The 15,125-nt window shown below is 42.9% G+C and overlaps 1 protein-coding gene across 13 annotated transcripts in view; it reads right to left on the reverse strand.

The window, feature by feature from the left end:
* CLASP1 (cytoplasmic linker associated protein 1) overlaps positions 1-15,125 on the reverse strand; it is a 184,645-nt gene that overhangs the window by 94,256 nt on the left and 75,264 nt on the right. For 11 of the 13 annotated variants that reach the window (XM_074595300.1, XM_074595304.1, XM_074595303.1 and 8 more), the window contains 2 exons: positions 1,706-1,858; positions 677-750 (listed from right to left, as the gene is read on the reverse strand). In XM_074595300.1, coding sequence (XP_074451401.1) covers positions 677-750; positions 1,706-1,858 — 227 coding nt within the window. Of the gene's footprint in view, positions 1-676; positions 751-1,705; positions 1,859-5,323; positions 5,665-15,125 lie in introns of those variants that run through there. The other 2 variants (XM_074595307.1, XM_074595301.1) reach the window with 2 other exon arrangements.

The raw sequence follows: 15,125 nt of genomic DNA on the forward strand, positions 1-15,125 counted from the left end.
CAGCTGTCTTTGCATAACACAAAGAATTTACACCCATTTCCTGCAATAAAAAAAATACTAGATGCCCACAAGATGATTAAAGGATGACCTTTTATTATTTTACCATACTTTCACAATTCTAAGCAGCATTCCTGCAGCTCCTAGTAGCTATATTAGTGAAGACCTGCAGAAGATCATGAGTAGATACGTGTGCTGTTCAGCTGTCCCAAAAATAAAGCTCTGGTGAACGAGATGGGATACATGACACTATTCAGCTAAACCTATCGGCAAACATGCACTACCCAGTTGTGGCAGCGATCCCGGAGACGCAAGTCACCTTTATGGCTTTCAGTTCCCAGATGGTACAGAGGAAATGTAGAGAGGCTCCTGCTGACTTAAGTGTTTGTTCAACCAGACTGCACCGCACAGCACGCATGTCCAGTTCCAGCTCCATGTCGGCTCCCGTGATACCTCTATCACAACCCTTCCACTCCCCTCCATTTGTGAGCATTCCACACAAACTACTGGCAGATACCACCGTTTAAAACTTGCCTCCCTCCAACTTTCAACTTGCCTTCCCCTTAAAGAAGATTTGTCAACATCACAATGAAGCACAGTTTGCCAGCGATTAGGATGAGAACCTACATCCATCTTTTGCTTTTTATTACTGTGTGTTTTAACATGTAATTCTACTTACCTGAACCGTTGGGACATCTTCAAATGCCTTAATGAAGTCTTCTTCATCCACAGCACCTGCTCCCTCTTTGGCTGCTGGCACACAAATGAAAAAGCCTTTTCAATCTTCTTATCAACAAGAGAATCAATTAAGAAACCACCAGCTATCAAGGCACCTAATCAGGAGAAAGTTCACTGTCCATGCAGCCTCAGAATGCTGCAGATGTACCAAAAGCAGAGACAGGGAAATTCAATGCCAGGCACAGACTAGACATTCACAGCATCCTTCAACTCCTAGGCACAGAGGGCACATTAGGGAAGTCATTACAGTAGTCACTCAAGAGTTAGGGAACACAGTCTGAAAGATGAAAGGGAATATTTGCTTTAATTATATGTGAGATTTTATTTTAAAGGATTTAATCCCGTCTATAATAGATGAAGGTGCAGATCTGACAGGTGCACAAACCGACAAATGTTAAGGAAGATAAATAGTCTATGGGCTACTAATCAGATTAGAGACTGGCTGATAAAGGGAGCTTTCTCCATTTCTCTAGGTCACATGTAGAATAATAAGCACATGTAGGATTATTGCTTACACTCAGAATTACTGCTCAGTTTTCTTTCTGCACCTTCATGACCAGCAATGCCCAAAGGCCTTAGAAGAAATCCAGTCTGTCAGTTTTGGATTGTATGGGCTGAAGTTTCGCATGTAGCTGTAAGCAGCCTGCTTCAGTTCAACTACAGTTGCAGTTATAAAGGCAAAAATCTACATACTGCAATGTTGACGTGACTGACTCACAGAACCTCGCAGAACCACACAAGTTCAGCCTTTCACAAACGCAGAATGCGTTATAGGGATGTGGGGACTGCTTGGAGATTCATCCTACCAAAGCTCGGTCGTGGCATGCAGACAACATTCACATAATGATTTCACAAGGGAAAATTTGTTACTGGATTCTGGGGGCCAGCCTGGAAATCCTTGCAATAAGCTCAAACGTGCACATTATAAATACCTTACATAAAGACCAATTCATATACGCTATCGGCTTACTTGAAGACTTGGAGCCCAGAGCTGCAGACCCAATTCTGCGGGCAGTCCCCATCCCAACTCTGCGTGAGTTTGCAGGGGCCTTTGACGATGTAGAGGAGCTAGCTGAGGAAGGTCTGTTCCCATCCACGGAGTCTTCATCATCAAAAATTTTATCTGCCAAATAAAGCATACTGAGCTGTAAGTCTGATGAAGCAAAGGGACGTCCCAAGGAACATGCCCACACGATGGCAAACATGCTGCACGTTCAGCTCTGCTCTGCCAGCTCTCATCTCAGCAGTGTCTTCACGCTAGAAATCTGGTTATTCACAAACAACCACCAGGTCACTGAACCTAATACTTTACTATTGTGACTACTATGTTATAAAGTCTTTCAATGAATGCATTCATAAAGAATAAACTTCAAATCTACAGCAGAACAGTGCAAGCCACAGATACTACTTGGGGTGTCTACACTCTGTATCTCTGATGTTCACGCCTCCGAGAGCTATTTTGCCATGAGCTGTAGTGAAACAAGACCATGAGCAAATCCAAGATCCAAGTGTGGCAGGATCAGGCAGCACAGGCTGCTCGGTCACACACTGCCAACTGCCTGCACCCACACCAAGAATAAACAGGGCAACCCAGGAAACATCACGTGGCAACACCCCTGCTGCTGATAAACCACAGGCCGTTAATCACAAAGCCATCCAGAGCTACAAAACCGCTTTTAACTTTTATAATTAAATGACCAACAGAGATTCTTTACAACGAAATAGAAAAAGTTACCCAAATTCATAAAAACTATAAGATGTATTAAAACTTATTGAATCCTCTGTGTACATCCAAAGGGAACTACAGCCTCTACTTCCAAATGTGAAAATAAATTAACTTAAAATGAATTACAGTCACTTTGATTCTCAGTGAAGGTCACTTCAATTCCAAAGGAGTGCTTATATTGCATTTTTACACAGATTAGCTAACCCACTTAAAAAAAAACAGCCTTAGGTTGAAAGGTGACAAAGTGTTTGGACAGCTGGTATATATGGCACACATTATTTATTGAGGCTGGAATGTCACCTCAGTCCCCATCACAGCATCTCCACACTGACACATCTTCCAAGATTTGAGACCTGCTTCATGTCCATCCCTCTCCAGCAGTCCAATGTACGCACCCACTCTCCACCATTTCAGGAACATTTCCTTTGCAAAATTTCACTCAGCAAAAACTCAAGCAGGTGCTTTAATCCATCCTTATTCAGGAAAGCACCTGGGAATATCTAGTAACAAATACAGGCTCCTAGTTAGACACTAACGAGTGAAATTCAATACAGCTTGAGCTTTCCGAAAGTAAGAAAATAAATTGCTAACAGCATAGATGTATTCTAGGGGAGGCAAAAGAACAGGGAGAAACGCCTGTCTTGTTCTCAGCCCAAGAGCCTTAAGGAGTTTTCCCTACCCAAAGTGGTATTGGCTCATTAGCAGCCAGACACAGGAGAACCATCATGTACCATCTAAAAAACCTAAAACCCACATTTCCAATATGTACCCATGCACACGATGCCATACTCCAGTCGCAGCACAACAATGAAATGTCAGGTAGACACCAGCATCCAAGTTAAGAAAGGTGGACAAGGGCATCTCTCCCCTTAGTTTTGATATTCAAGGAGTCTTGGAATATGGGAAAGGGTCAGAAAAAAAGGAGCATCTAAAGGAAGAGGGTAATATAGTAACAGTACTTGGACTGTTGTTCAGGCAAAAGTGAACAAGTGAACCTTAACATCAAGAAATTTAAGGTCCCACAGCTAAGGAGAACATAAGCCCCATTTAGGATGTGGGCTCTCTCTTTAACGCAGTGCCCTAAGGCAGCCGTGGAGACCCTGCTGCCTCCCTATTGACACCGGTCATGTTCTGACATACGCAATTCAAAAATAATTTGAAAAGAGCTCAGGGAAGGACCATGAGAATGATTAAAGGATCGGAAAAACATGTTTTTAATTAAAGGAAAATTCACTGCAGGGGACTGTTTAGCCTGGCCAGATTCTTAACAAGTTGTTTGATTATATTCTGTATTAACAGAGCAACTCAAGATTTATTAACATAGTTTTCCAGTGTGATTTATTAATATTGTTTCTCACTTCATAGAAAAATATACAACAAGGCCACTGGCTGGAGGTTAAGAACAAATTAAATTCTGAATTGGCTTTTTTCCCCTCCCTTTTTTTCTTCCCTCGCTCCCCCCCCTCCATTTAATGCAACAGTCACAGCACTGACTCCCTGCGAGGTAAGGACATGTGTCACCCAGCGAATTCTATCCCAGGCAGTTATTAAAAATCAAGATCGAATTTTTTTTTCCCTGAAAGATAGTGTAGTTCAAACAGGAACTATTTCAAAAACATTATTTGGTGAGAGTTGCACAGAAGGTCACGGCAGATCAAAATAGACTTTAAAACATGTAATCTCTGAAGCCCCTAGGAAGAGGTTTAAGCAATGCAGGAAGAGCCACGCAGACCTTAAATACAAAAAACTTCTGAGCAAAGTTTGCCCCAATTGCATTTATTTCAAAAGCTCATGTAGATATTAAGCAAATAATTATCATAGATGTATTACCAGACAAGAGAAAGTCAATCATACTCAAAAGAAAATATACTTTACTACTTCAAAACCACTTTCATCTGGGAATAAAATTCCCCATCAGCTGCATTTCAGGTTATCTATATGTCTTAGTTAATTCACTTCCTCTTGTATCTGCATTTTTAAAGCCTCACCCCTCTGAAAGGGGAAGAGGGTGTGGTTTGCTATTTCATATAACAAGTAAAAAAAAAAATCAGGAAAACAGATATTAAAAGAATCACACTGCTATAGCATTTTAACAATTACAGCAACTATCTTTTCAGTGTAAAACCGGCTTTTCTGAGCATTGGCTAAAAAACCAACACTCCAAAAAAACCACCCAGCCAGCCTGCCCACGGTTTCAGGGATGTTTGGATTACAGTCATATCTTTCCGTTCGTTAAGTCTACAAACTAAGCATTACATATCTATCAAATCAGAATATCCCTTCTATAACCCATCAGCATTTTCTCATCTGAGCAGCGCAGAATAACAGCGCCACGTTCAGAACTGCGCACCAAGTCTCCCGGCAGCACGTGTGCAGGACAGAAAGAGAAACAAAGAACGGAAAGAAACCTGAACATGGGAGTTCAAAAAATAAGAGAAAAAACAGTCTACTATACATTACCATTAAAAAGCCTTCCCCCCCCCTCCCCCATTTGTTGGCTGCTGAACACAATAATCATTTGAACTAGGATCTCTTATTTTTTGCAGCCCATCTGCAAATCACGAGGTGGTGAATTCAGCATGGGTGTAACTCTCGTGACTCCAGCAGAGATGCACCAAAGCGGAATCGGTGCCACGTTCTAACATTCAATAACAGTTGATGTTCTCCCATCCCAAGACACCCCCCCCCGCCCCGCGCTCATTTATAAGGGCCATATAGCACCCTCCGTCAGAGACATGCCCTTATAAAAGAGGCCTTTGTCTGCTCACCACTCTGCTGTCTTAGAGAAACAGAGAACAGTTTGCTTTACATTTTTCAATTCCTTTACATTATTTAAGGAGGGGAAAAAAAAACAATGCTTACAAGTACATATCCTTCTGCAAATAAGCTTCCTCAACATTCCTTCATATTTTCCATAGCATGCCCAGATGTAACAGTGCTTCACCGAGCGCCGCGGCTTTCAGTCCAGAACATAATCGATCATTGCCCCTCGTATTCATTAAGCATGCTGTCTTCACACGTGGATTTAAACAGCGATGGCTTCAGTCCTCTCCCTGCGACTGCGGCTCTGCAGAATTCTCATCAACACCCATTTCAGCCCAGGAAACTTCACATCACTTCTAAGAAGGAAATTCCCTGCTAGCGAGGGGAGCCCAGGACAAATAATCCGGGATGAAGACGAGCTGACTCTGCCTGGCTGGGCTGGCTTGCACTAGGAACCAGCCTGACTTTATCCCCTGGGAAGCGCTAACAGGAGCATCTCAACAGCTGTCATCGTTTGTCCATGACGAATAAATTTAGTCATTATTCATTTTAAAACGTAACCCCTTCAGGCCTGGGCAAGGTGTAAAATGGGGAGAAGAGACTGCGCTAGTTGTTCAGGAACCACAGTGAATAAGGGCCAGCATTTCCCCTGCCTGAACACCAGCCTGGGACCTTTTAAAGCAAAGTAATTGAGTCTCAAGTTTCCTTTCCAAGGAAAGGAGATGCCTTCTGGCTTAAAAAAAAGAAACCAACAACAACAAAAAAAACAACAAAAAAACCACAAAAAACACCATAAAAAAACTCAAAAAAACCTAACAAAAAACCCCACCCCACTTTAAGATGTCAGATTCAAATCTTTTAGTTATTTATCTGTAAGCTTTAGAGAAGAGAGCTACACTGTAGTGACTACAGAGCGTGAAAAGCAGCTTACCATCACGTCTGTTCCTAACAAAGATGCCCCACTATGGTCTTCAGGCCTGACTCTGCAAGGTACCAAACCTGCTCTGGCCCTGCTGTGCCCATTCATCATGTCCCACGTCCAAGCATCAGTGCCACTGAAGTGGGCAAGCAACTTGCAAGAATTTCCTTTTACAGGACATCCCCTTCCCCCCACTTCAACCGTACATTTAAATTTAAGCGGTTAAATCTCTAGTCTGACATCTACATAGACCAAAGCACCACAACCAGAAGGTGGAGTCTACAGATGCTCTGCCTGCTCTGGAGGTACTCCTTTTTGCCAGACACAACCCAACGTACATTGGCCAATGTTTTTCAGACAGAGACTCCTTGGATACCTCAGACGGTGCCCTATCCCAAGGCCAGCATCTGGCCCCACCATCTCCAGCTGTATCCCCCTTCGGACATGAGGCACAGCTCACTCCTCTATGGGTGCACCACCAGCCTCCAAAAGTGACAGCTTCAGCTGAGGTTAAACACCTCTTCCCGTGAGCACAGACCAACCTAGTAAGGCCTAGCTACAAGCCTGCTCAGACCCAATATTTACATGTATTATACAGGTTTCTCCAGGAAAACGAGTTTATGAAGACACTGAGGATAGAGGGACACATACATGCTCCTCAGCAGGACTCAATGTTAAAAAACAAAGGAGTCACGGTCACAAGCAGCAGTATACAGGCACAGCACATCATTATGGTTTCTCGCTTGGCCATCTCCCACAGTTTCCCAGCTGCTCCCTCCTCCTGGCCCCAGCCGTGGCCCCTCCTTCCCCATGCTTCACACCAGGAACAGTATTTTGAGCCTTTAAAACACTGCCTACTTGGGCTCAGTGATCCTGGTAAGACCCTGCCAGTGCCACCCCCTGTCCCATTGGGTCCAGTTCTCCCAAGCTTTAACCAGCTCCAGTCCCAGGCCATCCTGCTGCCACCTTTCAGCACAATTCAATGAACCACCTCATCATCCTTCCCAAAGGGCCTTCAAGTGAATTCCCCAAAACCCAGCCTCAGTGGGGATCCCTCCAAGGGCTCACCAGGACTAAGGCAGCCACAGCAATGATGATGTCTGCAAGGACATGTGTATCATCATCACCTCGGCTTCTTTCTCTTCTCACATACATTCCCCCATTAAAACTAGAACATATATAATTCTGGGTGGGAGTTAGTCTTCTGAATAAGATTTTCTACGTGTAAATCTAGACAACATATTTATGCCCGCAATAAATACAATTAGCAATACAGCTGCCGTCAGCCACAGGCAAGGTGGTACTTAGAGACCCAAGCCAAGAACGTCACGCCAGGTAAGTGGACAAATGCTTTTTAATAATCCTTCCAACACCCACGAGCTTTTCCTTAATCCATAATGTTTCAGTTTTCCTTCCTTAGCCAGGAAAGGTGACATTCATCATCTTGGCTCCTGCCTCATTCTGTCTAATTATGAGCTAATGAAGCTGCCCGTGACCTAACAGGTCTTCAACTGCTATCACAAAGGGAAAGAACATTCCTGAAAGAAGTAACGCTTGGAATTGTTTTCTGCTCCCAATGCATCACATTTACACAGGCGGTTGTTTTGATACACACACTGCTCAATCCCAAGCACACAGCTACGGCAATTTCAGAGTACTGATGTCTGACATCCCTCTGCAAGCAGAAAAAACATTGGGCAGTAGTAGAAATAATGAACAAAGTGAGGAATCCTACATTTATTAAACCAATTCCATAAAGTTAACTGAGGAAATTGATGTACACCCTGACCTGATCACATCCAACACCAGACTGAGCAGACACAATCCGCTTATGGAAAGTAAATTCCAACTTCTACCTGAGAGAATAAGCAATAGCCCTGGCAACGTTCCCAACCTGCTCTCAAGGACTGGCCTGGTAAGTCAGACAAAATCTTCCTGCAGAAGACTAAACTGAAATCATGCAAGTCATGACTGATCAAGTTACTTTTCCAAGGGTTATTATAAATTTTAATCCTGGAATCAGATGGCTCCAATTTAAGTTGTACCCATGATGGCTGTGGGGAAGCTTTAGAACAAGAGCCTTGAAGACTTGAAAACAAGAGACAAATAAAAAGGATTCAGTATTTATGAGCCTGTTTGCTTCAAAACATGATTTTTAAAACCATAAGGTTGACAATATTAATATCACATTAACAAGCCATAGCATACACTCTCTAATAGTGTATGAGCATTAACACAAGTAAGAACACAGCAGACAAAGTACTTTTCATAAACTTCTGTTCATGAAACTAACACACCTGGAAATAGGAATTTTTAAGAGTCAGTGAAACTCTTTTGGATGGTTTTCGGCAATATGAAAGTTTCCATTAGCTCTAACTAGATTTAGAAAAGAGGCAGTACAGAGGTTTCACGTTGCTACAAGCTTTGTAAAATTAAGTAGCAATAGGAGACAACAAAATAGCTAGGATACTGAGCTCAAACAGCCAAAAGAATTAACAAACACACTGAAAGCTGAGATAAATCCATAAAAATAGCCAGGATTTATTAATTTTGTTAATTGCTTTAGTACAGTTCATACAAACATCTAAACAAGAATCACAAACCCATGCGCTAGGCACTGCATAGACACAGCCTTCACCCCATACTGATCTAAAAAAAATAAATATCAAGAGACAGACACACACAGAAGGCAAAAAAAAAAAGTGAGAAGGAAAACATAAGGGTCTGTTTTCATCAAAGTTATCCTTGGAAATAGAATATTCCCACAGATCTCTTTCCAGCCAGCCACACAGCTTTCCCCCAGACCTCAGGAGCATCAGGAAACCCACAACGCACACCCTGGAAAACACACACCCACCACAAAAGGCCACATGTTTACGTATAGTTTCAATTTAAAGAGCAAAACCAGCCTTTCCCTACCCCGCAGTTATCCCTCCTGTCACCCTGAGGCTCATTATTAGGCCTTTCAGGGCACCCGCCTGCCGTTCCCAGCCCGGCTGTCCGTACAGGGATAGAATTATCTCCCAATGCAGCCTTCCGCAAACACACCAGCTATTTCTGAGCCTATTAAACACTCCACAACAGGGTGTTATTTCTGTCTTTCACTGCCGCAGCTTTCCCTGCTGACTGCACTTGGGGTGGCTGTCCCTTGTTTTGTTCTGGACCCTTGAAAATACCCTTTACGTTGTGCCAGGTGGGGAGAGGCCAGCAGCAGCCCAAGCACAGGCATTCCTCCCTCCTCACCACGCTCTTGCTACCATAATCTTCATAGATAAAAAATGCAAAGTGGGTCATATACCCTAAGCTCTAGAGATACCAATCAATGAGAAAGGCTATTTATACAGGACGGACCAGGGGGATCTTTTAAGAGTCAGAAAATATCTTTTTCCAGAACTACAGGAATTAGTGGCCTTATTGCAGGACTGGTATAGCTGCAGGAAAGCATTCCTTCGTTCCTGAATGGCAGGCAAAGCTATCCTCTCCGCTGCAGTGTCGACGTTAAGATTTCCCCTCAGTCCTAGTGAAGTTTAATTATTTAGGCAAATAATTATCTAGAAGAAAGCAAATTCTTCTGCCTTCGTTCACAAGACGGCAAAATTCAATTCTGCAGAAGCGCAGGAGCTCCCTGGGGCACCATCTCCACGCGCACACGTGTCAGGGATGCTGAAGACCAAGCAACAAACCTTTCCCCTCCAGATTTTAGCCAGCTCTCGGCACTTGCTGGAAAACTTACAGCAACAGCCTGGACTCCCTGTGCTTGCAGCCTCTGCTCGCTCAGAAATTCAGGCAGCAAAAATGGGCAGTGGCATCATCCAGCTACTGGTCACCCAGGCTGCACCCACCACCCCAGGCAGCAGTTTGCTTCGCCTGGGTCTGTGGTCACCCTTGCACAGTACTTGTTCTAAAAATGATAGAAACATGATTAAAAGGCAGAGCCATTCAACAGCAGTGAGAAGTACTTGTTACGATTTTAACATCTGACTAAACTGAAATAGAGTTGCTGAGGGTGTGAAAGTCTTAGGACATTGCCAGAATCGGGATTAAGCTCCATTCCTAAACATATGCTTTTTTCCAATTTTTTTCTCTCACAAGGATTAGAGTACTGTCCCAAATATTTGCTTATTTATTATCTTCAAAACTGATTTATGCATATTCAAAAGTGACATTTGCAAGTGGCTTGGAGAAAACAGATATCGCATCACAAGGTATTAGAAAAAAGTGTTTTAATTTAGTTGTTCTTGACAGGTTGCTTAAAGCTTAGCCACACTTGAAATTGAGTTCTCTGTGTTTCACGGGGTTGGTACCCAGCAATGCTACAGGAAAACAGCTACTGAAGACGGTGCTAAACCGAGCTCCCAGGGAGACATCTGCTGGCGACAGCTCGGGTTTTATTTGCCAAAACCCGTATGACAAAGCAGATATCTGGGGAAGAAATAAGTAAAGTTCTGCCTTACCTGGACCGTCTGTACCCTATAAAGTGAATTAAGGAATTCACCAGGAATCTGAAGCCTTTAGATAGACAGATGCTTTTCACCTGTGAAGGACAGGAGCACCCGGTGCCTCCAGCCCCACAGCCCAGGTTCAGGTTTCCAGCCATTAGCACCATCTGTTGCCATGACATCATTAGAAAAAACATCTTCTCCAGCCTGTGCTTCCCAACCAGCATTCCCTGCACAGACCCCTCTGCCTACTCCAGTAATTAGCACAAGGGCAGCTCACCTGGATGCTGACTGCCCTAACAGGCATCACTGTCAACAAAAGGAAACCGCATTTTATATTGCTATCACTTATTGCTTGCTGAAGGGCTGCTCATTTTCTATACAAGCAGCAAGGCATACGGCGTTGACAATTAGCATGCACAGCTATATCAGGAAGGAAAGAGCATCCTGGCATTTTCAGGACAAAGCAGTGTTACAAAAAGGCCAAAAGCATCTTACTGCCTCAAGTCACCCAGAGCACATCTGGCAGGTAGAAATGCTGCATGAGATCCCACTTCCAGCCACCACAGAACACCCTCCCCGGTGCAAAGCCTGCTCCTGCACGCAAGTCCTGCGGCAGGAAGCTTTCTAGAAACACCTACAAGGAGAGAAAAATGCCAAACTGCAGCTTTGTTTACTTTCAGGATAGATCTGAGAGGACAGCTGGGACGGTGAAGTTAAGCCAGTAAGATGTGTTGGAGGGACCTGGGGAAGCTGTAGCACCGGCCCCACCCAAGATCTTCATTTAGGTGTATTTACAATCAGTAACAGGGGCAACATGCTGCCCAGCACTTCGCATTTGCCAGGGGAAGACCACCCTATGAGATGGTGAGGCATCCTGAACTTTCCAAGCAGCCCCCTCTGAGCCAAGAAACGTGTGCAGTTATTCCTGAACGATGAAGGAGAAAACAAGGCTGTCAGCCTATGTCTTCTATACAGCCACAGAAAACAGGAGCCAGGGCTTCTGTCCCAAGACCTTCATCTGCCTAGTTAGAGAGTAATGCAAGAACACAGGTACTACAGCCGCAAAAACTGTATGGTATTAGCACATTACACATCAATGACTCCCACCCAGAACGCCTGGCCTGATGCATAATTAATATACTTTAATTAGCTAAGCATTTAGAAATACTGTAAAATGCTCAGTGGGGCAATAACTATGAGGTAAGAATGTCTAAAACTGCAGGTGGTTGAGACAGAAGAACAATGATAGAAAGAAAACTAGGGAGCAACGGGCAGCGACGCAACAGCCTGCATGCATCTGGAAAAAGATTATCAACTACAACAGGTATGACCAGCACGATGACCAGAAATTTCTACCATAAATAAATGCTTCATCTTTATAAAGATGCATATTACTACAGACTGTGAAGGCTCATATGCAAAGTGTACAGACAAGTTTTGTTTATTTAAAAATAATTCAAAGTTGGATGTTATGACCAAGGCTACACTCTGTACCTACATAGAGTTACCAAGCAGTGGTTTGAGATACTTCTGACAGAAAACGTGTCTGGCAATGGCTTCGGGAGTTCCTGGGACAATTGCTGCTAGGTTAAAAGAGTTGGCTGTATGTTCTCCAGAGCATCCACTGCAGCTGTTCGCAAGGAAAGGGATGGGGAACCTGACTTGCTGCTGACTCTGGCTCTGGAGTATTTAGTAGTATGGACTGGCTGCATCAGCACTCTGCTGATGCACTAAAAAGCAAAAGCTTCTGCCTATTATTCCTGGCTAGTAAAACTAGCATGAGGAGGAGGAGGAGTATTCTTGCCCCACCACCACCTCAATTCAACTCTATACAAGCAAGTAGAGCCCAGCTTTGATAAGCTGCGTGCACACAGGATCTTACAAACCATACTTCACCACCACTATGCCCGTGCTAAAGTTCTCAGCCCACACCAGCTTTCGTAATGCCTACGTTACGCACATTCAACTACAACCAGAGCTTAGATCAGCATCCCGTCAGAGCTGGTGAGAAATAATCTTTTCCCTACCCACACCACACTCATTTTGGTAAATATTGGCAGAGAGATGGTTTGCCAACAATCGAGTCGATTTTGTTTATTCTCTGTTGAGACACTGGGGATAAAAGCCCACTAACTCCATAACTAGCATTTTACATTTCCCAGGATCATTGTAGAAAAAGCAGTGAAACCACACTCAAGATCAGTGACTTCAATGGTAACTTTGAAAACGTTCATTTTGCAGAAGCAGGAACCAGTAGATAACAGATTATGAAAACATTTTGGACTCTAATGACTAGTTTGAAAAAAAGCACCCAACCTCAGAACAGTAAGACATGTTTTAGTGGAAAAAAAATGCTTGTTCAGTAACTTTTACAATGGATTTTCACTAATGATTACTTCTAATAATACTTGGCACAGATTTCTTTGTGTATAATCTAGATAGGATTAGTTCAATTTTTTTGACACAGTGGAAACAGGCAAAATGCACATAAAGAGGTTAACTCCAGGTCATGCAGAAAAGAATCAGAGCAAATGCCAGAAGACGTATTAGAGTTTAGGAGTTCCTATATTTAATCACCATCACACTAGGTTAAATTCTGCTTCCAGCTCTATACATTGGGGATGGAGGTGAATGCAAGGGAGTGCAGAACTTGACCTCATTATTTTTTAGAGGCAAATATCTCAGATTTCCTTCTATGTGATTTCAAATAAGCACGGAGAGGTTTTAGTACACTAAGTAGTGGCCTATTCAACAGATGCTTCACTACAATATAGTGTTTCCATGTGGTTGGATAACGGAACCTGAAAGAATCAAATTCGTATTTAATACGGCCTCAAATATAAACGCAGCCTGAATTACTGATCTACAAGTGGAAAGCTCCAGTTCCTGAGACACGTCAGTTTCTCAGGCTTTCTTCACCCACCCTTCAAAGCTGCATTTTAAGCAAACCATTGCCTTAAGGAAGAAAGTCATGGGGAAAAAGGCTCCTAAGCCAAAAATGTGTCACAGCGTATAAAATATTAACAGTCAGCATGGCTTCTGTTTTCCCAAAGCAAGCCTTCCCCCTGCAACTCCTTTAAAACAAAAGATAGATCTAAGCTCTTTCCCTCCACATTCCTCCCCCATAAACAAACACCATCATTAGGTACAGCAAATAAAGCAGTCATATTCGGGGGGGGAAAGGAAATACAAAGGTGAAGTCAAGACACAGCTGAAACTTTCCTTCCTTTTGTCATTAATGACTTTAGACTACTAAATATGATATTCATATTTCAGAGGCAATGTTAAACCCTGAGCAAGAAGGAGGACTCTAATGTGCTACAAAGAAAAAAACATCTTTCCCAAAGCGCTTACAATATAAATAATGCAGTCATAGTTAAAAAAAGTTACCGTTATTCAGATTTTATATCCGGAAAAATAAGCACAAAGATCCTTCTCCCTTTCTTTTAAAAGAAAAAGGGCGTTAAAGAAATGCATGTACTTGTGTCCTAATCAGTCTGTTTAACATAATCCTGCCTAACCCTCTCTTATTTGGCCTCCATCAATGGTACCATTCACTTTCTCCCCCTGGCTCAAGCACCTTTTTCAACCACCCTCAGGTCTCTGCACCTCGCTTGGCCAAAACTTAAGCCTGTCACCCAACCATCCCAAATTGTCTGCCACGATTGAAGGTTGGTCCCAAATGATACTCAATAACTAACTTTGACGCCACAGCTGGTGATTTGAGTTTTTTAGTAACCATCCTGTTTTCCTCCCACACATTGTGTGCACAGTAGAAGACTTCCACAGCTGTTAGACCCATCAAAGAATGAGGAAAGAAAGCCGTTTCCCCATATAAAGTTATTTACTGCATCAAATACAGAGATCACTCAGGATCAATTAGGAAATGAGAATTAGAAAAATGGGTTGTGACAGACCAGTAAAATCTCAGTTTCTCTGACCTGAATTCTACCCGTTCCTCTACCGTATCTCCTATACCACTTGACTCTAACCCCGAGACCACCTTACCCACAAGAAGAGCTAAACAAAGAGACTAAAGGCAGGCTAATTTTGACCTCAGTCACTTAGTTTAAAACCAAATTTCAGAACTTGGTAAGAGGTGCTGGGAGCTATAAATAAACACATTGCAAGGAGGCAAAAGATCTCCTCTGGTTCAAGGGCAAAGTCTGTCAAGTAAAAACGAAGGATGAATTTGCCTCAGGACCCAGGCTCACAATCAAATTATTGCTGCTTAACAAGTTATGAGACACCAGCTGAGCCACAGTAACAGCCCTTGTCCTGCTCTTAAGCTACCAACTACAAGGTAATACAATTTTACTTAGCCCTAAAGAAAGTTAAGCCAAGCAGAATCATTCACATTTACCACAAAGAATACAAACGTTAATCACAGCCCAGTTAAAACATCTCACACTGGATATAGCCATTACAGACTTTCCAAAACAAATACTGACCTAAACAGAATGAGACATTAAAATTCAAAGAGGTTCCCATGCAAAAGCTGAGAACACTGATTGCAGAGAAAGCCTGCCTTAACTGTTTT

This window comes from Larus michahellis, chromosome 7 (genome assembly GCF_964199755.1).
Source record: "Larus michahellis chromosome 7, bLarMic1.1, whole genome shotgun sequence".
Taxonomy (NCBI): domain Eukaryota; kingdom Metazoa; phylum Chordata; class Aves; order Charadriiformes; family Laridae; genus Larus; species Larus michahellis.